The 26,777-nt window shown below is 18.8% G+C and overlaps 7 protein-coding genes across 7 annotated transcripts; 5 read left to right on the top strand and 2 right to left on the bottom strand.

Annotated features, from left to right (window-relative positions):
• Positions 1-134: 134 nt before the first annotated feature.
• PADL01_1114400 (peptidyl-prolyl cis-trans isomerase) lies at positions 135-1,412 on the bottom strand (the record flags this gene model as incomplete). The annotated part of the gene is made up of 6 exons (XM_028682601.1): positions 135-235; positions 383-423; positions 693-814; positions 978-1,086; positions 1,178-1,230; positions 1,335-1,412. The coding sequence occupies 6 exons, from the start codon at positions 1,410-1,412 to the stop codon at positions 135-137; spliced, it is 504 nt and encodes a 167-aa protein (XP_028538863.1).
• A 1,096-nt stretch (positions 1,413-2,508) lies between these two features.
• Positions 2,509-3,955, top strand: PADL01_1114300 (pyridoxine biosynthesis protein PDX2; the record flags this gene model as incomplete). Its single annotated transcript, XM_028682600.1, has 7 exons — positions 2,509-2,610; positions 2,696-2,803; positions 2,961-3,015; positions 3,152-3,267; positions 3,359-3,472; positions 3,604-3,658; positions 3,846-3,955. The coding sequence occupies 7 exons, from the start codon at positions 2,509-2,511 to the stop codon at positions 3,953-3,955; spliced, it is 660 nt and encodes a 219-aa protein (XP_028538862.1).
• Positions 3,956-6,078: 2,123 nt separating this feature from the next.
• Positions 6,079-11,220, top strand: PADL01_1114200 (serine esterase, putative; the record flags this gene model as incomplete). Its single annotated transcript, XM_028682599.1, has 1 exon — positions 6,079-11,220. The coding sequence occupies one exon, from the start codon at positions 6,079-6,081 to the stop codon at positions 11,218-11,220; it is 5,142 nt and encodes a 1,713-aa protein (XP_028538861.1).
• A 937-nt stretch (positions 11,221-12,157) lies between these two features.
• On the top strand, positions 12,158-15,634 carry PADL01_1114100 (rhoptry neck protein 4; the record flags this gene model as incomplete). Its single annotated transcript, XM_028682598.1, has 3 exons — positions 12,158-12,233; positions 12,424-15,312; positions 15,444-15,634. The coding sequence occupies 3 exons, from the start codon at positions 12,158-12,160 to the stop codon at positions 15,632-15,634; spliced, it is 3,156 nt and encodes a 1,051-aa protein (XP_028538860.1).
• Positions 15,635-16,426: 792 nt separating this feature from the next.
• Positions 16,427-18,340, bottom strand: PADL01_1114000 (palmitoyltransferase, putative; the record flags this gene model as incomplete). Its single annotated transcript, XM_028682597.1, has 10 exons — positions 16,427-16,533; positions 16,627-16,690; positions 16,802-16,840; positions 16,933-17,001; positions 17,101-17,141; positions 17,231-17,267; positions 17,391-17,573; positions 17,750-17,874; positions 17,978-18,127; positions 18,274-18,340. The coding sequence occupies 10 exons, from the start codon at positions 18,338-18,340 to the stop codon at positions 16,427-16,429; spliced, it is 882 nt and encodes a 293-aa protein (XP_028538859.1).
• Positions 18,341-21,289: 2,949 nt separating this feature from the next.
• PADL01_1113900 (conserved Plasmodium protein, unknown function) lies at positions 21,290-22,207 on the top strand (the record flags this gene model as incomplete). The annotated part of the gene is made up of 1 exon (XM_028682596.1): positions 21,290-22,207. The coding sequence occupies one exon, from the start codon at positions 21,290-21,292 to the stop codon at positions 22,205-22,207; it is 918 nt and encodes a 305-aa protein (XP_028538858.1).
• A 2,623-nt stretch (positions 22,208-24,830) lies between these two features.
• Positions 24,831-26,285, top strand: PADL01_1113800 (falcipain 2; the record flags this gene model as incomplete). Its single annotated transcript, XM_028682595.1, has 1 exon — positions 24,831-26,285. One exon carries the CDS (start codon positions 24,831-24,833, stop codon positions 26,283-26,285), a length of 1,455 nt encoding a protein of 484 aa, XP_028538857.1.
• Positions 26,286-26,777: the final 492 nt, after the last annotated feature.

The raw sequence follows: 26,777 nt of genomic DNA, 5'->3' as shown, positions 1-26,777 counted from the left end.
ATTGAAAAATTTATATAAACATATATCTGGGACGAATAAGAAATTTAAAAAATGTATATATATATATATATATATATATATGTATGTATGTATGTATTTATGTATGTATGCATACATATATGCATATGCTTGTATTAATTGTCCAATGATTCCTCCTCGGCTATAGGATTAGCATGAATTGTTATTGTCTCAATTATAATATCCTTAATTGGCCTGTTTTTTTCGCCCACCGGTTCTAAAAGGGAAGAGAAAAAAAATAAAATAAAATGATATAAAATGAAGATAAAAGTGGGATAAAAAGGAGGATTTTAAAATATTGAAACATTATAATAAATATATTTTATATATTCATAATATATATATATTTTTTTTCAAAATGTACCATTCTCAAGAACAGATAAAACATCCATGCCGTCAATCACCCTATAATAAAATTAAAAAATATATTATTAAAACATTTGGCTTATATATATATATATATATATATATATATTTTTCATATAATTTGTTTTATATAATTTTAATTTATATTATATAAATTTATTAACTCCATTTATGTTTATGTTTTAATTTTTTATTGTATTTCATATTATCTAATATTTACTTATTTATTATTATTTTTTTTAATTATATTATATTGTATTATTAAGTTTCTATTTTTTTTTTTTTTTTTTTTTTTTTTGGTTTATTACTTTCCAAAGACAGGATAAATACCATTAAGGTGTGGTTGTCTAGAATATGTTATAAAAAATTGAGAACCGTTTGTATTTGGTTTACCTTTATTTGCCATTGATACAATACCTCTTTTATCATGCTATATAAATAAAATGATGAAAATTAAATATATTATAAAATATGGAGCATATAACAACGTTATTAAAATCTACTACTATAAGGAATTTAATGTGTAAATAATTATATATATATGTAATTATTTGTATTGATATTTATTTTATTTTTTTTTATGAATATCAAACCTTTAATGTTGAATCGAATTCATCCTCGAAGTATTTTCCGTAAATACTTTCTCCTCCTTTTCCTGTATTGGTTGGGTCCCCACCTTGTATGGCAAATCCTTTTATGTTTCTATATCAATAAAATGATAAAAATATATATATATATATATATATATATATATATTTATACAAACAATTCCAGTCATATATATTTTTCGTACTTGTGGAATTTAGTATTATCATAATATCCGGAGGCACATAAAGCTAAGAAGTTCTACAAATTAAGAATAAGTATAATATAAAATATGAATCATATGATATATATATTTTCAACACAAACAAAAATTAAATACATATATATATATTTATATATTATACCTTACACGTTTTTGGAACCTCATAACAGAATAATTCTATTTTTATATCTCCATAATTTGTATGTATACTCAAAGACATTTTATGTTAAAAAATGTAAATTAAGTATATTATCTTTAAAATATCTTCACATATATACAGAATGATATATATATATATATATATATATATATAATACACTATGATCCTTATGTTTTATTTTATATTTTTTTTTAATTTATTTATTATTATTATTAATTTAATACTTTTTTATTTTTTTTTTTTTATTTCCTTTTTTTAAATATCATATTTTTTAACCTATTATAGTAAGAACACCTTTTTATTAAAGGTTGATTATTTTAATAAAATTATTATATTTTATTTTTTCTTTATATGTATTTATTATGTTATATAAAATAATGATAATATATAAATATATATATAATTACATATATATATTTTTTCTTTTATAGATCATTTTATTTTGTACTCCTCTTTTTTTTTATTTATTTTTTCAGTTGTACTAAAAATATTTTTGTATTATAACTATATAATAAGAGAATATATATATATATATATTATACATAATTTATGAAGTATACATAAAAAAAATATATATATATATTATTTATATTATATATATATAATTTTTGATTATATTATTTTATATTATTTTCTACGTATGTTGAAATAATAAAATATAAATTTATAATTTCTTTACACTAGATATATTTTAGAAAATAAAATGTATTTTCTTGTATTTATTAATTTTTATTAATATCATACTTTCTTTTTCTTAATATGTAGAATATAATTATTCTTTTTTTTAAACTTATTTTTTTTTTATATCCACATATCCCGTTAACGTTTTTTCCTTTTTTTTTTTTTTTTTATATATATTGTACAAAACAATAAAAAAAAGCAACGTCACAAAATTATTTCGAATAATAAAATATTAAATTGTTATTTTATAAATATATTTTATTTTTACATGTATTTTTTTAAATAAATAAAAATATATATATTATATATATATTTATTTGTACATAAGATATTCCTTTTTAATAATATTTTATTTTTTTATAATTTAAAATAGAATAGGTGCATTTATACTCCTTTCTTTTTTTTTCTTTTTTTTTCTTTTTTTTTCTTTTTTTTTCTTTTTTTTTCTCTTTTTTTTTTTGTTTCTTTTAAAAAAATGTCAGAAATAACTATAGGGGTACTATCACTACAAGGTGATTTTGAACCACATATAAATCATTTTATCAAATTACAAATACCGTCATTAAATATAATCCAAGTATGATAATAAAAATAAAACAACACATATATATATATATATATATATATATATGTATATTTTTATTATTTCTTTAAATTGTTAGGTAAGAAATGTAAACGATTTGGGACTATGTGACGGGCTTGTAATTCCTGGAGGAGAATCTACCACTGTGCGACGATGTTGTGCTTATGAAAATGATACTTTATATAATGTAATGATTTAATGAAAAGAACAAAAAAAAAAATAAAAAATTAAAGAAAATGACAATGATAATGATAATCCATTATTCTTTTAAAATAATTATATGCACATATATATATATATATATATATATATATATATTTATTTATTTATTTTTTTTATCTTAGGCCTTATTACATTTCATTCATGTATTAAAAAAGCCAATTTGGGGCACTTGTGCAGGTACAAAAATAAGACTACTATAATATATTGAGAAGAAAAAAAAAAAAAAAAAAATATACATATATATGTTTATTATATATATATATATGTAGACACATTATTCATATGATGACTTCCCTTTTTATAAATCATATAGGTTGTATTCTCTTATCTAAGAATGTTGAAAATATAAAACTTTATAGTAATTTCGGAAATAAATTTTCTTTTGGAGGATTGGACATAACTATATGTAGAAATTTTTATGGATCACAGGTGAGAGGAATAAATAAATGACATATATATGTTTATATATATGACTAATTTATTTATTTATATATTTACCTTTCATTTTTTATATTTACAGAATGATAGTTTTATTTGCTCATTAAACATCATCTCTGATAGTAGTGCTTTTAAGGAAGGATTAACAGCAGCCTGTATAAGGGCTCCTTATATAAGAGAAATATTATCAGATGAAGTACAAATAAAAAAAAATAAAACAATAAAAATAAATATATATATATATATATATATATAACATTTTAGTGTTATCTATATTTTTTTTTTTTTTTTTTGACTTTATTTAATTTTTTTTATTTTTTTTTCAAGGTAAAAGTAATTGCTACCTTTTCACATGAATTATATGGCTCAAATATTATAGCAGGTAAGGAATTTTTTGATAACACACCAGATTTTTTTTTCGTGATTATATAAAAAATATATATTCTTATAAATCTACATATCTTTATTATTACTATATAAGTGTATATATGTTCATATATATATATATATATATATATATATATATTTATTTATTTATTTATTTATTTATTAATATTTTTTTTTTGTAGCCGTTGAACAAAATAATTGCTTAGGAACAGTTTTCCATCCAGAATTATTGCCACATACGGCTTTTCAACAATATTTTTATGAGAAGGTTAAAAATTACAAATATTCATAAGTGTTCAACTTTAGGGTTCAAAATTTTTTTTTTTTTTTTTTTTTTTTTTTTTTTTTTTTTTTTTTTTTTTGGTTTATGTACATTAATATGTTGTGTATGAGGGGAAGAAGGAAAATAAGAAAAAAATAAACATGTATATATGATTATAAATAATGGCATATATAATATTAATTTATTAGATTATTTATTGATTTGTTTTACTTTATTTATTTATATATATATTTATTTTATCAATTTTTAATTTTTTTTTTTTTTTTCTCATTTTATTTTCTTCCCCGTTCTTATTATACACATTATATAACATGATATCTCATTTGGTCATTTGACCTGTACACATTTATTTATTTGTATTAATTTTTTTTTCCTTTTTTATAATTATATATATATATAAAATAATTATATATATAATTTTGTTGAATGAAATATTATATTTTAAGGATTTTTTTTTATATGACGGATGAATTTCTTTTCTTTTTTTTTTTTCCTTATAAGTAGTTGAAAACTTTTAAATTTTTAAATAACATCTAGCTAGAAATAAGAATAAATGAAAAAAAAAAAAAAAAAAAAAAAAATTAATAAAATAAAAGTTGATAAGTATTGTTGGTTATGATAAATATAAAATTTTCCACAATATGCTCATATATATATATATATATATATATATATTGATTTATATAATTGTGGATGTGTTTATAATTTAAGAATTAATATAAAGAGTATACAACATGTGTAAATCTTTTTACAATAAAATATATTTTTTCATATTTTATTAATGAAACGTAAATATATGATATTTAAATATTAAATATAAATTGATTAAATGCAAAAAAAAAAAAAATAAAATAAAATAATATTTAAAGACCATTATATATATATATATATATGGTTTATTATTATTCTCTCCACCCTCTTGTTTTTGGTTTGTTTTATGTTTATATATATAATATTTATAAGTATATTATAATTTTTTTATTTATAACAATTTTTATAATATAATAATGAGGGTTATGCTAATGTATATATTATTATATATGTATGTTCATCACAGGTTTATAAAATAAAAAAAGAAAATAGAAATTATGGAAAATATATAAATAAATACAAAAATAATTAAATTAAATGTAAGAACATATATATATATATATATATATACAAAATAAAATTTTCCTTCATTATTTTATTTATTTATTTTTTTTTTTTTTTTTTTTTTTTTTTTTTTTTAAATGAATATTAAGAAATTTTTAAAATTAAACTTTTTTGAAAAAATTAAAAATATATATATGAGTTTTTTTGTAAATATATATACTATTTATGAGAGAATTATTTATTTATTAATTAATAATGATTATTCGATATAAATATATATTATATTTTTTTATGATAAAATAAAATAATATATATTATATATAGTGCATATTATTTTTTATTTATGTATTAAATATATATATAATATATATATTATACATATATATAATTATTTTTATTTTTTTTTTTTACACACACAAAATATTATATGTATATATGATTCATGTAAATGTTTTATTTTAACTATTCATTATAAAAATATATATAATATATATATATATTATATATATTATATATATATGTGAGAAGAGAAACTTGATACTTATATATATGAAGGATTCGTATATATAAAATGATCATATGCTAAAAGATAAAAATAAAAAAAAAAAAAAAAGTACCAATTTTATTTTATTTTAATTTTTTTTAATAAATAAGTAAAAAAAAATTATTGGACTATTCACATATATATATATATATAATAATAATATGAGAATAAAATTTTGAAAAATATTTTTAAGTAATAATATAATATAATTTGTATTAATTTAAGTATGCTTTAAAATCAGTTTTATTTTATTTTATTTTATTTTATTTTTTAAAATTTGTCCATATATAAATATATTTATGCATACAATAATGTGTATGCATGATACACATATGAGTGTATAATATATATATATAAATTTTACTTTTGAAGATAGTTTATTTATTTTTTTTTTTTGTTAATGTTAAATGAATAAATAGATAAATATATATATATATATATATTTATTTATATATATAATAAACCAATTATATATAAGAAATGACAAGATGAAATGAGAGAGAAAAATTTAAATTTTCGAAGTGAATCAATTTTTTCTGGGAGCCGCAGTTTTTTTGATATTTTGGAAAACGTAGATGATGAAAAAGAAGCTAAGAGGAGTGCACATTTTTTTAATAGTAATAAAAATGTTCTTTTAAATTTATTTAAAGGTACTAATCAAAATAATAATGTAAATAATATATTATTAGAGAAGAAACGTTTAGTTTCTAATCCTAGAAATAATAAGTGTGTTAATAAAGAATGTAAGAATAATGAATTATGTAAAATCGAATTAAAAGATGAATTTAAGAAGAATGAAGAAATTATTAATAATGAATGTAATTGTTCCAAAAAAAATGACTGGATAAAAAATTTTTGTTGGTTTTGTTCTTTACATATATTAAATGAAATATTAGAAAAACAAATTTATAAAGAAAAAATTCATGAACATGTATATGATTTAATTTATGATGAGGATACTTATTTTGATACCAGTTCTATGATGAGTATACCATATGAATTTGCTAGATTTATGATTACCCAATTAGATTATAACACTTTACATGAAATAAAACTAAATAATATAATTAAAGAAGAAAAATATTTATTTAAAAAATATAGTAAAAAAAGTGCACACAATAGTAAAAAATATGATGAATATGAAGAGGAAGAAATATATAAATCTGATCAATCCAATAGTACTTGTAGTCTTATAAGTGATGATACTACTTTAAATATTAATATGAAGAATACAAATTTGGATTATAGTAATTATTTAAATATGCGAAAGGAATTATATAATAACAACAACAATAATGATAATAATGATAATTATGATAATAATAATAAGAATAATGTTGGAGATACTCAGGTTACTATAAAACGAACTAGAAGAACTAAGAAAACATTCTATGATAGTAACAATGTAGGCAATTCTGGAAGCACAGATTTATTTAATTTTAAAAAAGTTTTGTCATCGTCAGAAAGTATGTTAAATAAAAATGATGAATATTATATGGATGAAAATAAAAGGGATCATAACAATATGGAGAATAATATTAATTATTCTAAAAATTATAGTAATAATAACAAATATGTTGAACAATTATATCTAGGAAAATATACTAATAAGAAACAATTAACAAATGATTCAAATAAAATTAATAATAAAAATGATGATTTATTTAGTGAAAATGTAATGTATGAAGAAAACAAAAAGAATAATTTTTTAAGTAGGAGAAGAAATAATAGTACCTTACCAACATATCATAGACCATATAAAAAAAATGCTAGTCATAGTAGTTATAGTTCTATTCCTTTTTGGAAATCCAAAAGATTAAGTGATTCAATAGTATATTCAAAATATTTTAATGAACTTCATATGAATAATAAAATAAAAAAAAAAAAAAACAAAAAAAAAGAAAATTCTTTAAATAATAAGGTCTATAGAAATTATCTACTTAACTACAATATATATAACTCATTCAATAATCAAATAGAAAATAAAACGGTTCCATCACAAATTATAAATCGTTATAGTAGTGGACGTTATTTTGAAAATTCTAGAATGGAATATGAAGGAAGAAATAATGATAAATCCTTTATGTCTTATGGTGCTTTAAAAAGATGTAGTTCGTGCACGATATTATTAAGAGAAAAAAAAGAAAAGAAAAAGAATAAGAAAATGAAAAATGAATATGATGAAGAAATGAAGATATATTTAAATGAGGAAGAAATAAATAATGATGACAATAATGATATTTTCTATGATAATAAATATAAAGAGGAATATATTTCTAAAGACAAAAAAATATATAATAAATATAAAAACAACTTAAATCATATAAAGCAATTTTATTGTCTTAATGAAACTGAAAAGAAGCCTTTTCCAATATGTCTATATAATAATGTCAAATCATTTGAATATATAAAACAATGTTATCGTTGTTGTTGTTTTTTTAATACAAAATGTTGTCATTGTACTGAATGTAAAGAGAAATATCATATGAAACTTAAGAATCCACATTATTTTATTTTTCAACATGGATTAACAGCAAGTGTACATGATTTTCAAAATATTTTTAATTCTTTATTAACTAAATATCCTCATGTATTTGTATATATTACATATAGTAATCAAGGACACACATTCGAAGGTGTAGATGTAGGAACAGAGAGAATATGTACTGAGTTAAATTGTTTATTTAAAATAATTAATGATAAAATAAACATTTCTATGATTGGTCATTCATTAGGAGGTATATTAAACCGTTCTGTTTTATTAAATTTGAATAGAAAGAAAATATTTAAAAATAAGAAATTAATAAATTTTATTACATTTGCATGTCCACATATAGGTGTACATGAAAATATGGCTATTATGAAAGTTTTATCAACTTATCTAGGTGCTCATACTATTGATGATTTAAATAATAAAACAACGTTATTATTAAAAATAGCTAGTGTTGAAAGTATAAATATTCTTAAAAAATTTGAAAATATAATATTTTATGGAAACACACAATCAGATTGGTTAGTGGGTATAAGAACATCTTTAATATTACCATATACTTTATTTAATGAGGAGTTAATATTATTTATTATAGAACAGGCAAAGAATGTCCCTGAAATACCTATAAACATATTTTCTGTTGTTCATTTGTATATGAGAAAGAAGAAATTACTTTTTTTTTATTTCTATCAAGATTTAAAAAACCCTAATTATTTATTGAATAAGAGAAAGGAGCAGAGTAAATTTCTTGATCAGATGTTACAAACAATAATATCTTCTCGTAAATTATTATCTTCTACTAACACAAAAAAGTTTAATTTGTTTTCAAATTATTATTCCAATGTTGGTGTGGATAAGTTCAAGGGTGTGCACAATGAATTCAATAAAAATATAAATAATGATAAAAATGTTTATTCTGATGGTACTAATAATATTGTAGAGAAGAAAGATAAAAAGGAAGATGGTCAACAAGGTTGTTATTCGAATGTTGGAAATAATAATCATATGGATAATACAAATGATAGTGATATTACAAATAATAATAATAATAATAATAATAATAGTAATAGTAATAATAATATAGTCCAATCTGTAATTATATACGATAATAATAAGTGTGAGAATAATAGCAATTATTTATTATATACTCCTCCATATGTAAATAAAAGAAATGTAGAAAATAATTTAAATTTGAAGGGACATATATTTCCTCATGATATAAATACTCAGATGATGCCTATACACTTCAGAAAAAATATATCAAGTACAAAAAAACAAGGTAAAAATAAAAAGATTGATCAAATCGAGAGAAATATTTTACATGATAAAATGTATATGCAACATATCGATGGATTTAATGAAAATAAAAAAGATATTAATGATAAATATGAGCAGGGTTCTTATTATAAATCACATACATATCATGATATGTTTATAGAAAAAATGAAAGAAAATAAAAATATGTCCACTTTGGTATGTAGGTCTGATATGAATAATACAGATAATACAGATAATATAGATAATATAGATAATAAAATGGAATATGGAAAAAATGATACAAGAGAAAATAAAAAAGAAAATGAGCATACTCATCATAATATTATAGATGTATGTAATGGTAACAATAGCCATATGTGTAATACGTCAAATTGTGATGAACCCTTATTATATGATAAAATAGAAAAAACTAAAAGCTTTGAGTGTATGTATATGGATAAAAATGAGAAAGAACATATAATAAATGAGAATAAAAGCATGATTCATAATAATGATAATTATACATTTACCGTATCTGAAAATAGTAATTGTTCAAATAAAAATTCTATTAGTAGCAAGGATGATATATATAATAATAATAATAATATCAAATGTGATAAAATTACTTATACATGTGGAACTTTAATTTCTAATCATGAAGATAAAATAAATATATGTGATGACAAAACTAAGAATATAAATATAAAAAATGATATAAATATAAAGGATGCTACAAATAAACAAGTTATAAATAAAAATGTTATAAATTATAAAATGAATGAAAATAAAATTGAAAATAATATCACACTTGTTAATAATAAAAATAAATTAGTTGTCCATAAGAATAATATTTATATGACAAATATAAATTCGATTGATGAAAAGAGAACAAAGTTTGGTGAGTATAAAGATTTTGAGAAATTATTTTTTGATTGTTTAAAAAGTAAAATAATTAATGATATCAAAACATTAGATAACAATTTAAAAAAAAAAAAAAAAAAAAAAATTGAAACAAATAAATTGTTCTCTATACAAAATACAATCAACATGATCAAAAATTATAGTTTCTTATACCCTTCCAAGAATAGTAACAATGAAGATAAAAAAAAAAAAAATTCAAAAAGCAGTACTGAAACAAATGGTAGTGCAAATAATAATATAGAGAATAAAAAGGACATTCATATGAATAACAAATTGGAAGATGAAAGTCTTGTTATGAAAAATTATAATGTGGAAGAAAAAAATTCATGGGGTAAAGAAAAATTTAAAAAATTAATGGATACATATTTTAATGAAAAATTATTAAAGGATACAAAAGGAAGTGATAAGATAAATGAAAGTAATAATATAAATCAACATGAACAAACTTATATACCATTTGATGATGATCAGAATGAAGAATATGATTATATTAGCGAATTTTTTCATTCCTCATCTGAAGAAAATGATATATACCCTCCTAATAACCTTTTATCATGTAAACAACATGAATCAAAAAAAAAAAATAAAAATTATATTATTGATGAAAATAGTAAATATGTAGAATTTAAAAGTAATAAAAAAAAAGAAGAATATATAAAAAGAAATAAATTAAAAAGAAATGATTTATTAAAAGGTATAACAAAATATGATAAAAAACAATATAAACAAATATTATTTTATATTTATACAATATCAAGTGATGAATTATTAGAAAAATTTTTTAAAAATCCAGAACTTTTATATTATGAAGTATTATTTTATTGTTTAAATAGATTACCGATTCAAAGATATTCTATAGCTATACCTATATATTCTAATGCGCATGTACAAATCATTGCACATCCAAGAATATGTTCTGAAGAATCTGCTATAGTCAAACATTTTGTTGAACATTTAATTCTTTAAAAATTTTCAACTAAATATTTATTAAATTTTTTTTTTTTGTTCACACATACATACATATATATGTATATATATATATATACATATATATATGTATAATTTTAAAAATTTTATTATATTTTTTTAAATTTTATATTTTAATTTTTAAATTTATCATTTTAAAATTCCTATATATTTTAATATACGCCTCGCCTCTTTATTTATTACCTATGTTTATGTAACCATCTTTTTTTTTTTTTTTTAACTAATTTTTAAAAAAAATAAAAATTTGTTGGTATTATATGGAAAGAAAAATATATATTTTTTAATTGTTTTTACATATATATATATATATATATATATATATATATATATATATGTATATATTTTTTTTAATATCAATTATGAAGAATGTCTGAATTTTTTTTCTTTTTTTTTTTTTTTGTGTAATATATATTATGGACAATGTGAAGGACGGAAAGTACAACATAATATTTATCAAAATATATGTAAATATATTTATATGCTTTCTTATGACCTTATTTTTTCTTTTTATGTAAATATTTTGTATGCACTTCGATGCATTTTGTTATTTTTTATGATAATATATATATATATATATATATTTTTGTTTGATTTATATTTTGAAACTTTTAAATAATAAAAAAAGAAAATATGAAAAAAAAATTAGAATAATCATAATGTATGTATAATATATACAATGAGGTATATATTAACATATATACACATATATAATATATATATTATATAATTAATTTATAAGCGATTTAATTTAGTACGATGGTTGTAGATATAACAAACTGAATATTATCAAACATATTGTTTTAATAATATATATATATTTATACATATATATATATATATATATATTTATTTATATTTTAGGAAAAAGAAAAAAAAAAAAAAAATGTTTCTATTTTAAATTACATATAAGAAAATAATGTCTAGTGTTAGATTTTTTTTATGTATTTTTCTAGTTCTTTTCACATTTATTGATATAGTTAAACCATTTAAAGGTATCAAAAATTAAATATATATATATATATACATGCTGCTATTTTAATGTGTAAATTAATTTATAAATACATGTATGTTAATTGTCTAACATGTAATATAACACATATACATATTATAATACTCTAATTGGTAATTATATAAAAATATTTTTTTTTTTTTTATCTTTTTTTTTTTTTTTTTTTTTTTTAGGAAATTATGGAGATGCTAATTATTCCTTTTTTCAAGCAACACCTGTTAACAATACAGAAGAAACTCAGAAAAATGAACCAACAGATGTACAATCAAATATAACACAAAATGAAGAAATTAATAATACGAAACCATTACAAGAAAATATAACTACTAATCAACAAAATAATAATGAACAACAAAATAATAATATAGCACAAAATATTAGTGAACAACAAAATAATAACGATACAACCGTATCTCATACTCCAAACGACACAAGTAGTAATACTATAGATAATTCAAATATAAACAAATTAGATAAATCAAATGATACAAATAATATAATAAAACACGAAGAAAATAATCAAACAAAGGGAAATAACCCAGAAACTATTCAACATACCGAACCACTAACTAATCAAAATACAAATGAAGTTAAAATAAATGATCATAATGAACATGAAAAAAATACTGCAGAAAATAAAATAGAGGGACAACATAATAACATAAATCATCATTCATATGATATAAATAAAAACCAAAATATTAATAATAATATTATAAATGAAAATGCAGATAAAAATGTCCCACAATTAGAACAAACTGCAAATTCTAATGAACAACATATAAATGAACACACAACTAACCATCCTATTGAATCACACATGGGTGAACATAATCATGAACAAATAAATGAACCTACCCATAGTGAAAATGCAACCACTCCAACAAATGAACCTACCCATAGTGAAAATGCAACCACTACAAAAAATGAACCTACCCATAGTGAAAATGCTACCACCTCAACAAATGAAACTACCCATAATGAACATGCAACCACTACAAAAAATGAAGCTATCCATAGTGAAAATGCTACCAACTTAACAAATGAATCTACCCATAGTGAACATGCTACCACCTTAACAAATGAAGCTACACATAATGAACATGTTACCACCCCAACACATGAAGCTACACATAATGAACATGTCAGCAATCCAACAAATGTACCTACCCATAATAAACATGCTACCACCCCAACACATGAAGCTACACATAATGAACATGTTACCAATCCAACAAATGAAGCTACCCATAGTGAAAATGCTACCACCTCAACAAATGAACAACATGCCCATGATCAAAATACCGAAGTTCATCCAAATGACAAACTGGCTGTTGTTCCATTCCAAGGAATAAAAAATAACATTCCCTCAAATGAATCACAACCAATTGTAAGTTTTCCAAACGAGGATGATAATCATGCGCACAATGAAGGTTCTATAAACACATCTGTTGAAGGAGAACACAATAATACAGAAAATAAAGAAGGTCCCATCATTACACCATTAGAAGGAGAAAAAGAAGGTACTGCAAACAAAGAAGATGTAACACCTACACATATAGTAGGGGAACACGTACCACCTCAAACACATCAGGGACATATCATTACACCAGTAGGAGGGCAACATGTACCCACTCAAACACATCACGAACATATGACTACACCAGTAGGAGGACAATATACACATGGACAAGAAAATAATGATGCTACATATATGACAATGAACACGGATGAAAGTAGCAACAGTGATACAAAAGGAGAACATTCAAATTTACGAGCTTATAATAAAAATATGAATAATAATAAAGTGCAGAATGATAAATACGATAGTGATACGTTATCTAGCGACGGACTTGATGATACATATTCAAGTATGCAACAGAACTTTGATAAAAACGGAATCGATAGTTTTAAAGGGAAAGGATTGCATGTATCTTTAAGAGAAAGAATAATAATGGAAATAATGGAAAGTGCAAAGAATGGAATAGATGGTTTATTAAAATTAAAAGATAGTAAAGACAGTGGTAACTTATTTATGGAAGCATTAGAAAAGTTAAATATAAATATCAAAGAATTAAATAAGAATAAAAATTTAATATCATTAGAAGTATATGATAAAATATTATCAACCATGTTTAAAATATTAACCGAGATGTCTTTTTATGAAGATTCTAAATTTTATGAAACCTTAGGTATAAAAAAGGATATATTAAATCAATCATTAAAAGATATAAAAATAAAAATATTAAGAAAAATTGGTGTTTCATATAGTAGGTTACCACCTATAATAAAACATACCGAAGGAAAATGTGCACTCAAAGATTTAATTATAAGTATATCATCAAAAGAATTAGCACAACGTATGGCAATCATGTTTATAAAGTGGTTATCTCCTGATGAATATGGATCAGTTGTTGATTATAAAACTAATGTAGAATTAAATGTATTATGTTCAGGTGCTCCTATACTTATACAACAATGGAAATATTATCAAAATATGTTAGGGTTTGAAGAAGATAAAGATCATGCATATTTAGGATTAATAGATGAATTATTAGTTATGAATAAAAGATATAGTGAAAACAAAGACTATGTTAAAACATTAGAAAATATAAAAAAATCCAAAGTTTTTAAACATTGCACAAAAATTATGAGAATTGGTGGTAAGGTATCATCTGTACCTTTTAATTATGAAAATGTAAAGAAACCAAGTTCATCTATTATTGGTTCATTAGGTAATTTAATTAAGGCTAATATTAGTACATATTATAAGGCAACAGCTCAAAGAATTAATTCTTATTTTCATTATACTGAGAAAAAAAGTAAAAAATCAAGCCCATTGAAAATTATCTCAGTTTGTACTCTTCTACATATAACAGATATGTTATATAAATGCTCAGATGAAAATTCTAATGGAGTAATGGATTTATATAACTTACAATTTAATACTCTAAATATGAAAGGTAAAATGGTATTACAATATTTAGTGCACTTGAAATTCTTAACTGAGGAAAAAAAATCTCATCTTAAGGAGATATGCGAGCCCCAAAACGGATTAATAGGTAAATGAAAATATATGTATTATCCTATATGTGTATTATTTAAAATATATATGTATATATATATATATATATATATATATATATATATATATATATACATTACAATTAATTGTTCATTTTTTTTTTTCTAGATGAGACATTAACCAAGATGTTAGCTCTACTATCAACCGACTCTCATGAATTATTATCACATGAATTAGAAAATAAAGGATTTGACGAAGATTATATTCAAGATGAAATAAAGAATATAAACGAAAGTGATAACAATATTAGAGATAAAGAAGAAGACGACGCTGAAAATATGATTTTTGATGATTTATAAATACTATAAACATAATTATAAAATTATGTGATAAACCATTTCCAAGTTGTTTGAATTATAAAATTTGTATGGAGTATATAAAAAATATATATACACTATATACTTTTTTTTTTCTTTTTTTCTCTTTTTTTCTCTTTTTTTTTGTTTCAACGTTTATATATATATATATATATATATATATATATATTTATTTATATATTTGTATATTTTAATTTATTTTATTTTTTTTTTTTTTTCATTTTAGTTTTTAAATTTTAAATATTATTTAGCAAATCTGCATCTTATGAAAATATGTCTTATAAAAATTTTTTTTTTGTGATACTTTATCATAAGTAATAGATGAATCTGTTTATACACCTATAAGCGGAAACAAACATATATATATACATATATTTTTTCTTTTTTTTTTTTTTTATAAATTCATACGTAAATCTTAACATAACTAAGATTTTATCTCAATAATTCATATGAATATCTATATATATATACATATAGATATAATATATTTTTTTTTTTCTTATCATGAAATAGTATAATAAAATAAGAAATTATTAGACAAAATGACTGTTCGTAATATGTTTTATTATAAATAAGATTAATAATAAGGAAAAAATAATAAATAATAAACAAAAATAATACATACATATATATATATTTTTATTATTATTCATAAGGAAAATATTGGAATGTTAAATTTGCAATCACAAAAAAAAAAAAAAAAAAAAAATAGACATATATATGTAGAAACATATGGAATTTGTTTAGAACATATTCCTATACATTCTTATAAAATTAATCTCCATCTTCTTTTATATTTGCATTATGATTATCTAAAAGAAAATCGTTCATATCAGTATTAATAATATTCATGTACTTATCATTCAGTGGGTATAAATAATCTAAGAATGTGTAAAAATAAAATAAGAAATTATGTAACATAATAATATGTAGATATATTGTTATAACGGTATGGAACTTATTTTCAAATATACTTGTCTTTTGAGCACATTCTACATTGAGAGGAAAAAACCACTTCCATGTGAATTCATCAAAAACCTTAAATAGATATGGAAATAAAATAAAATGAAATAATTAAGAAAAATACAAATATATAAACATATATATATATATTTATTTATCAATGAGTAATCTTATTATATTTCAAACCGCTTTCCAATTATTGTATGTTCCCAGGTCATAAGGATTCTACACACAAAAAAGATTAAATAAAATTCAAAGGGTTATATACTTGTATTTATATATATATATATATTTTTTTTTTTGTATTTTTAAAATACCATGTCACTGTAGGACGATTCTATAGCTGTAATATTTTTTGAGATAAAATATATATATTGACAATTCATCTAAAAGAGATAACGAACAAATTATAATTATTGATGAAAAATATTTAAATTATATGTGTGTATTTTTTTTTTTTTTTTTTTTGAGATGGGAGAAATTACGAAAAGTAATGCCAAGGTTAAAGTTAATGCAGTACAGATAGCTAAAATGATAAAAAATATATATATATATATATATATATATATATTTATTTATTTATGTACATGTAATAGTATATATTTTTCTTATTACTAATCAAAAGAGTAATGTGGTTTATTTTATCTGAATTCTAGAAAAATAAAAAAAAATTAAAATATATTTTTGTAAAAGAGAATTATAGGTGATTTTTTTTTTTTTTTTTTTTTTTTTTTTTTGTCTTATTCTCTTATTTTATTTTATTTTTAAGTTTTACTTCGTGTATTTCCTTGGTACAAAGAGCATTAATAAAGATGGGTATGACAGTTATAGAAATATATGTTGCAGTAAAGAAACCATAGATTAAGAATAAGAAAAAAAACTTCAAATTTTTTTCTCCTACGCAAGTGCCTATCCATGGACAGTGGTGATCCATTTTTAATATGCACTTATTACAAATCTGAAGAATATATGAATAATTAAATAAATAAATTGAAGAAAATAATAAATGGTTAAATTTATATATTTATGTGATTAATAAAAAAATATATTAATAATAAATTAATACATGAGATATATATTTATTTATTTTATTTTTGTGATGATAACACATTTAACATCATTTTAAAAACTAACCCTGCAGTGATGAGCTCTCTCTGGTCTTACCAAAAAATCACATTTGTCACATATCGTATATTTATTGGGAACGTAATTTCTTATTTTTCTCTTTTCTATTGGAATGTTATTTTCTTCAGCATTGACTTTAAAAAAAAATATATATATATATACATTTATATATATATTTTTATTTATTTATACATATTTGAAAAATAAATAAAATATGAAATGATAAAAAAATATTACTTTCCCATGTGTCGTCAACATATCCTGGATTAACAATTGAACATTTAACAAAAGACCAATAATAACAAATAAAAAATGGAATGCTAAATACAATTAATAGAAGCCTAACTATGTTACTATAATTATTTAGATATGCATTTTGTATGGTATCTATAAGGAAATAATAAATACGTAGTGAATTATAAAGAAATGTTTTTATGTGTCTTTTATTTTAATGTTTATTTTATTTTTATGTTCATTTTATATTTATATTTATGTTTATTTTATTTTATTTTATTTTTTTTTGTTTCACTTACATATATAAGATATATAAATAAATAAACTTAAAATTGTTATAAAGAAAAATGCCAAATAATTATTCATGTGGTCGAACAGGATTCTTTTTTATAATTTGTTAAAAAAAAAAAAAAACATATATATATAAAAACAAAGAAGAAAATATACAATTGTTGTATAATATACATTTAAAGAAATTATTTGGTGAAAAAAAGATAGACAAAGGTTGTAATTTTTTTTTTTTTTTTATTGGAATAAAATATTCGAAAAATTTTCATTTTTACATTTTTTTTTTTATTATATACCGAAAGAAGTTTTAAAATATTATATTTTATTAAATAGGGGTGAAAGAAAATGAAAATCAGAATAAATAAAATATTATAAAAGAAATAATTATACATTTATATACAACACATATTGCATAATTGTAATATTATATATATATATATATTATATATATTATATATTGTGATATTATATTAATTTATATATTATCACAATTATATTATATGTATTTTTTATTATTACCATTTTTTTTTTTTTTTTTTTTTTCAACATATAAATTGCGGAATAAAATACTTAAGAAGAATTTTTTTTTTTTTTTTATACATTATATAATTTTTTTTTAAAAACGTGCAGACATTATTATTATATAAATATAAAAGTATACATATTATATATATATATATATATAATAATATAATTATTTATTTATTGAAAATAATTATAATATTTATGTAAAATTCAGATATTATTCCTTTTTTTATACTTTTTATAATCTATATCGAAATATAACTAAAATTTTGTTTTTCATTTGTTCTGTTTTTTAAACAAAATACAGATATATTCATATATATTAATTATTTTATATATGTATAATATAATTAAATAATGCTACCAAAAATATATTCTATATTTATTTATTATATAAATATATAATTATAAAAGAATGAAAATTGGAAGAATTTAAATACTTTTTAGAAAATCTATATAATCCATATATATAATATATATTTATTTATAATTGTAAGTTCTATATATAATAAATATATAATCATATATATATTAGAAGAAAATATATTCTTTTTTTTTTTTTATTTTTTTTTTTTAAATCATAGGGAGGAAAAAAAAAAAAAGGAATTTTTTTTCAATGACCACAAAAACTGAAAATTTGATATAAAAATAAAAAATTATAAAAATTTATATTTCTTCTTATAAAAAAAAAAAAAAAAAAAAGTTAATTAAAAAATAATAGGGTCTCATAAATATAATAATATTATTTATATATAAATAATATATATTATATATATATATATAATATGTATATTTAAATATTAAATACTTTTTTGTATGCTGCATTAAAAAATAATATATTTTTTATAGTATAAAATAATTTATTTTTTTGAGTGCTCAAAATAATATTAAATAATACAATATATAAATAAAATAATGGTATGAAAAAAATAAAAGTAGTATTATATATTATATTATTTATTTATTATATATATAATATAAATATCTAAAAATTATATTCTTTTTTCATGATCTGTAATCTTTTTTTATTTTTGCTAATTCTGGTTAGCTGTATTTTTTTTTATAGTTATTATATCTAAAATAAATATTATATATAGATATATATAAAATTAAAATATATGTTATATATATATATTATAATAAGTAATAATAAATATAATATATTAAATAATAATGACATATTATTATTATATATATACATAATAAATACAAAACAGACCATTATATATATTTTATTTTTTCTATAGATCTGAAAATGTTCTTTAAAAAAATAAATAAAATAGTCGTCTGGTATTTTTTCTTCTTTTTTTAATGCGCATATATGAAAAAATAATTCTTATATATAATAAAATATAATAAATAAAATATTCCTTTTTTTTTTTTTTTTTTTTTTATAAAAATACATTAAAATAAATATATTAATAATATATAAAATAATATTATCAATAATAATTTTGTTTCATTTATTTTATATATAAAATAAAAAATATCATTTTCTATAAATTTATAATATTTAAATTTTATATTTTTATTATTTTTTATAAAATTTTTATTAAAAAAATATTTTTATATATTTTTATAAATATTATATTTTATATAAATATTATTTACATATATATTATATATATATAAATATATTTATTTAATTAAATTTTTTTTTTTTCTTTTTTTTTTTTATTATTATTAAATATTTTTTTTTACGACTACATTTGTTGAAAGAGAATTTTTCTATTTTTTTATTAAATTTTTAAATATTTTTAATATATATATTTTTTATTTTTATTTAAGTTAAAAATATATATATTATTATATTTTTCTGGATCTAAATATATAAAAAAAAAAAAAAAAAAAAAAAAATGAAAAATTCAACTTTTTTTATAAAAAATTGATTGTAAAAATTAGAACAAAAAAAAAGAGTATCTTTTTTGTTTTTTTTTTTTTTTTTTTTAATAAAATGGTGGTAGCGACTACAAAATTATTATTATTATTATTATTATTATATATATATAACTAATGATTTTTTTTTTTTTTTTTTTTTTTTATTTTTATTTTTATTTTATATTTATGTTTTTATTTTTTATAATAAAAGTTTATTTATTAAAATTTTGAATAAATTTCAAAGTAAATAAATAATTGTTTTAATTTATAAAAAAAAATAAAAAAGAACATTGTATGTTGTTTTTTACATTGACGCCTCGGCCAATTTATACATATAAATATTTTTCTTTTGTATATATAGTAAAAATATATATATATATATAAGTATATGAAATTATATATATATATATATATATATATATATATATATATATATTTATATATATATTGAAAACGCATGCTTTGTCAATATATATAATATATTATATATATATATGTAAATATCTATTCATTATATTATTACATTTTTTTTTTTCACCAAATTATAATTAAGTTGTTATATTTATATACATAATATATTCTGTTCCATCATTTTGAATATTTTTTTATTTACACTTGAACAAAATGGCAAATGCAAATTATAATAATAACCGTAAATATGATAACAGAGCATACAACGCAAATGCAAATAATAGAAAACCTGCGACCACAGCGAAACCAAGTAATAATGCTCCTGTTAGAAGTAGTCCAAGTAGTAATAATACAACGAGCCATGCAAATACTGCAAATAGTGGCATGGCAAAATCTGGTATAGATAAATATCAACAACGTAGTAATGTAGCTTATAATAATTATGATAACACAAAAAGTAGTAGTACTCCTAATAATACTGCAAATAATAATTTGAATAATAAAAAATTTAACAATGAAACACAAACAAAACCTAACACTCATAGTGATACAAGAATGAATAATACAGGAACTACTAACAATAGTAGTAGCTCTCCTAGCAAACCACAAACTGTTACAAATACTAATAAAAGTGTTAATAATAATGTAAAAGAAACAGATAATTTTAAAAGAACAGCCGGAGGAGAAGGTACTGTTAAAACAGCAGCAAATGTAGCAAGTAATAATACTCCTAATGATAATGCAAGAAAAAATAATATTAACAATAACAATGCTTCTAATGCTCAAAAAGTATTAACACCTGCAGAGAAACAAAAATTGAATAGACCACCTACAGATCCATTTAAAGAAAAAAGAGAAGATCAAGTCTCACAACAACAAAAACAAGACACTCAAGCTTCAATTAAAAAGGATGATAATCAAAAAAATGCGGCTACAGAACAACAATCAATAAATAAAGATAACAAAAAAACAGATGCTAATAATAAAGCAAAATCAAATGATAAAAATGTTTCCAATGCAAAGAATAAGGGAGCAGATAAGGATGATGATAAAAAATTAAACACGAAAAAATCTTTTACTGAGAGACTTAAAAGTCTTTTTAAAAAAAAATCTACAAAAAATAAGGAATAAAACATGTCAAATATATTACTTATATTTTTTTATTTCTTATATTTTAATTTTTTTTTTTTTTTTCAATAATTAATAATATATATATATATATATATATATATAATACTCCTTTCATATAATTCAACAAAAATGTTTAGTATATATTTTTTTTTTACATTATGAGGCTATAATAATGTTCTCTAAATTATTTGATATTGGGCAGGGAAAAAATAGAAATATATATTTTTTTTTTTACATATATAAATGATAAAGACCCAGGACACAGAATTAACCAAAAGGAAAAAAAAATATTATATATTTGTATATAATATATATATATTATATCATATTGATACATATAAACAATCCGTCATTTTTTATTTTCACGAACGTGTATTTTAAGTTATATATATATATATATATATATATATTATATGTATATATTTTTTCTTTTTTTAAATACCTTTCATATTATATATCTATTATATATATACATTATATATCTTTTTCTTTTATTCTCATTTTGTTTTCACAAATATATTATTATATATATATATATATATATATATTTATATATCAACTGAGTTTTACACTCGCTTCTTTTTTATATTCATAAAGATTTTTTAAATTATTTAATTAAAAAATTATAACATGATAAAAAAAAAAAAAATATAAAATAAGTTTATATACTTTTTTATTATAACAAAATAAAACTATATCGTATGTAATTTGAGATAATAATATTATAAATATTATATTTATTATATATTTATGCAAATTTTAATTTATAGAGTTTTTTATTTTTTTTATCCTAATTTATATTATTATTTATTTATGTGTTTTTTTTTTTTTTTTTTTTTTTTTTCTTGTAAAGCTGTTTATATAAATAATATTTTTCATAATAAATCAAAATAACTGAAAAATTAATTAATATAAATAAATATATAATATATATAAATAAAAAATATATATATAAAAGTAATTTATATATTCAATTACATATAACAAATATAATTATAACTATATTTATAAAGTAGAAACAGCACTAAAAAAAATAATCGGCTTGGATTTTTTTTTTTTTTTTTTTTTTTCTATTTCGTAAGTATATATTATATATAACAACTGATCGGCTTCATATAATTTTTATATTAATTTATATGGGAAAATAAAAAAAAAGAAAAACTTAAAAATATAAAAGAAGATTCATGTTTATAATAATTTATTATAAAATTAAAAGGGAAAAAAAAAAATATATATATAAATATATTATATATATAATATAATACATTTATTATATTATATATATATTATAAATATTATATATATATTTATATCTAGTAAATGCGCATGGTCCTAAAAATATATCATTTATATAAATATATATTATTATTAATACTTATAAAATATTATATTTTCTTCAAATGCGTGATTTTTATTTTTATAGTGAATATTTATTTTATATATTTATTTTGAACTTTTCTCTAAAGAACAAAAATATATGTGATACGTACATAAATATTATGCACTATGAAAAAAGATATAACTCAAAAAATATATAAATATATATAGAAACTTCACTAGTTATAATTTATTATATATATATATATATTTATTTATATTTATATTTAATAAATATATATTAAAAAAAACATGTTTTTTCTAAATATTACATTATAAATTGTTATATATATTGTTTTCTAAATTTAAGCTCATTTTATTATAGCATATTTTTTTAGTGTAAAATATTTCATATAAATATATAATATAACAAAAATATCATATTACTAATAAATACCTATAAATAATATATGTGTTTTTAAACAATGAAAGGAATATATAGTGATTTTGCCCTATTCATAAAAAAATAAATAGTGCCATAATTTTTTCTTGTTTTCTTTTTTTATTTTTTAACCCTTATCCATATGGTTATTATATATATATATTATAAATAATAATATATAAACTTACAAGCATATAGGAAAAAAGGAAAAATAAAAAAAGAAAAACAACATCGATGAGTTTTTTAAAATGTATTATATTATATATATATATATATATATTTTTATTTATTATTTTTTTTTTTTGATTCTATTACATTTATGTGTTTTCTATAATAATATATAAATCTCTTAATTTTATAAGTGTATATATATATATATAAATATTTTATAATAAATTTTTTTTTTTAATAATAAATAAAAAAAAAAAAAAAAATTTATATATATATATATATAAAAAATATATATTTTTTATTTAAGAATTTATTATATTTTTATAATTACGATATAATATAAAATATATTGTATCAAACATAAGAATAGAAAAAAAAAAAAATATATATTTATATATATTTATTTATACATAGAACGTATTACATTTGTACGAATTAAAATATAGAATTAAGAAATTTGTGTATTTTACTTTGTAGTAATAACATATTGTGTAAATTAAACATAAAAGTGTAAACTATACCTTTATTGTATATAAATATACTAAATTAGATATATATATATATATATATATATATATATATATATATATATATATATATTATATATATATACTTTATATTTATTCATTTAATTAATTTTTTTTTTTTTTTTTTATTTTTATTTATATTTATATATTTTTTTTTTGTTGAAAAATGGATTACCACATGGATTATGCTCCCAATGAGGTAATTTCTCAACAAGGAGAAAGATTTGTCGACAGATATGTTGATAGAAAAGTATTAAAGAACAAAAAATCATTGTTAGTTATTGCTTCATTATCAGTACTTTCAATTGTTAGTTTTGTTTTATTTTATTTTTCTCCAAATGGTAGAAAAACTGATTTATTCAAAAACTCATCAGTTGAAAACAATAATGATGACTACATAATAAATAGCTTGTTAAAAAGCCCAAATGGCAAGAAATTTATTGTCTCCAAAATTGATGAAGCTATATCATTCTATGATAACAAAAAGAATGACATAAGTAAATACAACGACAGTAAAAGCTACAACAACGCTGATTTTAAAGGCCTTAGCTTATTTAAAGAAAACACCCCAGCTAATAATTTTATATATAATAAAGATTATTTTATAAATTTTTTTGATAATAAATTCTTAATGAATAATGCAGATCATATAAACCAATTCTATATGTTCATAAAAACTAACAACAAACAATACAATTCTCCAGATGAAATGAAAGAAAGATTTCAAGTATTCTTACAAAATGCAAACAAAGTAAATATGCATAACAATAATAAAAACAGTTTATATAAAAAAGAATTAAATAAATTTGCTGATTTAACTTATCATGAATTTAAAAGTAAATATCTTAGCTTAAGATCTTCACAACCATTAAAGAGTTCTAAATATTTATTAGATGTAATGAATTATGAAGAAGTTATAAAAAAATATAGAGGAGAAGAAAACTTCGACCATGCCGCTTATGATTGGAGATTACACAGTGGTGTAACACCTGTAAAAGACCAAAAAAATTGTGGATCATGCTGGGCCTTCAGTAGTATAGGTTCTGTAGAATCACAATATGCTATCAGAAAAAATAAATTAATAACTTTAAGTGAACAAGAATTAGTAGATTGTTCATTTAAAAATTATGGTTGTAATGGAGGACTCATTAATAACGCTTTTGAAGATATGATTGAACTTGGAGGTATATGTCCAGATGGTGATTATCCATATGTCAGTGATGCTCCAAATTTATGTAATATAGACAGATGTGCTGAAAAATATGGAATCAAAAATTATTTAGCTGTCCCAGACAATAAATTAAAAGAAGCTCTTAGATTCTTAGGACCAATCAGTATTAGTGTAGCTGTATCAGATGATTTCGCTTTTTACAAAGAAGGTATTTTTGATGGTGAATGTGGTGAAGAATTAAACCACGCCGTTATGCTTGTTGGTTTTGGTATGAAAGAAATTGTTGATCCATTAACAAAAAAAGGAGAAAAACATTATTATTACATAATTAAAAACTCATGGGGACAACAATGGGGAGAAAGAGGTTTCATAAATATTGAAACTGATGAATCTGGATTAATGAGAAGATGTGGATTAGGTACTGATGCATTCATCCCATTAATTGAATAAATTTATTAATAATATTATAAAAGAGGGACTATCATAAATAATAATATCTTGGGAACATTTTATAAGATAACGATTATATATAAAATAAGAAAATACCTCAAAAACATAGAAAGAATTTTATAAATGCATTGAAATTAGGTGTTCATATATATGTGTTTTATATACGTATGTTTATATTTGCTTCTTTTTTTTTATATATATATCCAAATACTTTATTATTTGTATGTTCGTTTGTTATTGTTTGTTCTAATTTTGTTATCTGTTAATGAAGAAAATTATTTGTTAAAAAAATAGGAAATTTCTATATATATTTGATAATATATATATGGAAGATTTTTAAAATCCATCGTTACTTATTTTTCCTTTGCCTTACACATAATATATATATATATAATATTTTTTTTTCTTTTTTGGTTTATATTTTTTTAATTATGTGTATGTTTATATTATTTTTTATAATGAATAATTTGTCCCTTTATGTAAAACGAGTTA

This window comes from Plasmodium sp. gorilla clade G2, assembly GCF_900097015.1.
Source record: "Plasmodium sp. gorilla clade G2 genome assembly, chromosome: 11".
In the NCBI taxonomy this organism is placed as follows: Eukaryota; Apicomplexa; class Aconoidasida; order Haemosporida; family Plasmodiidae; genus Plasmodium; species Plasmodium adleri (nom. inval.).
Note: the sequence above shows the minus strand (reverse complement) of the source record. Positions and strands in the feature narration are given on the sequence as shown.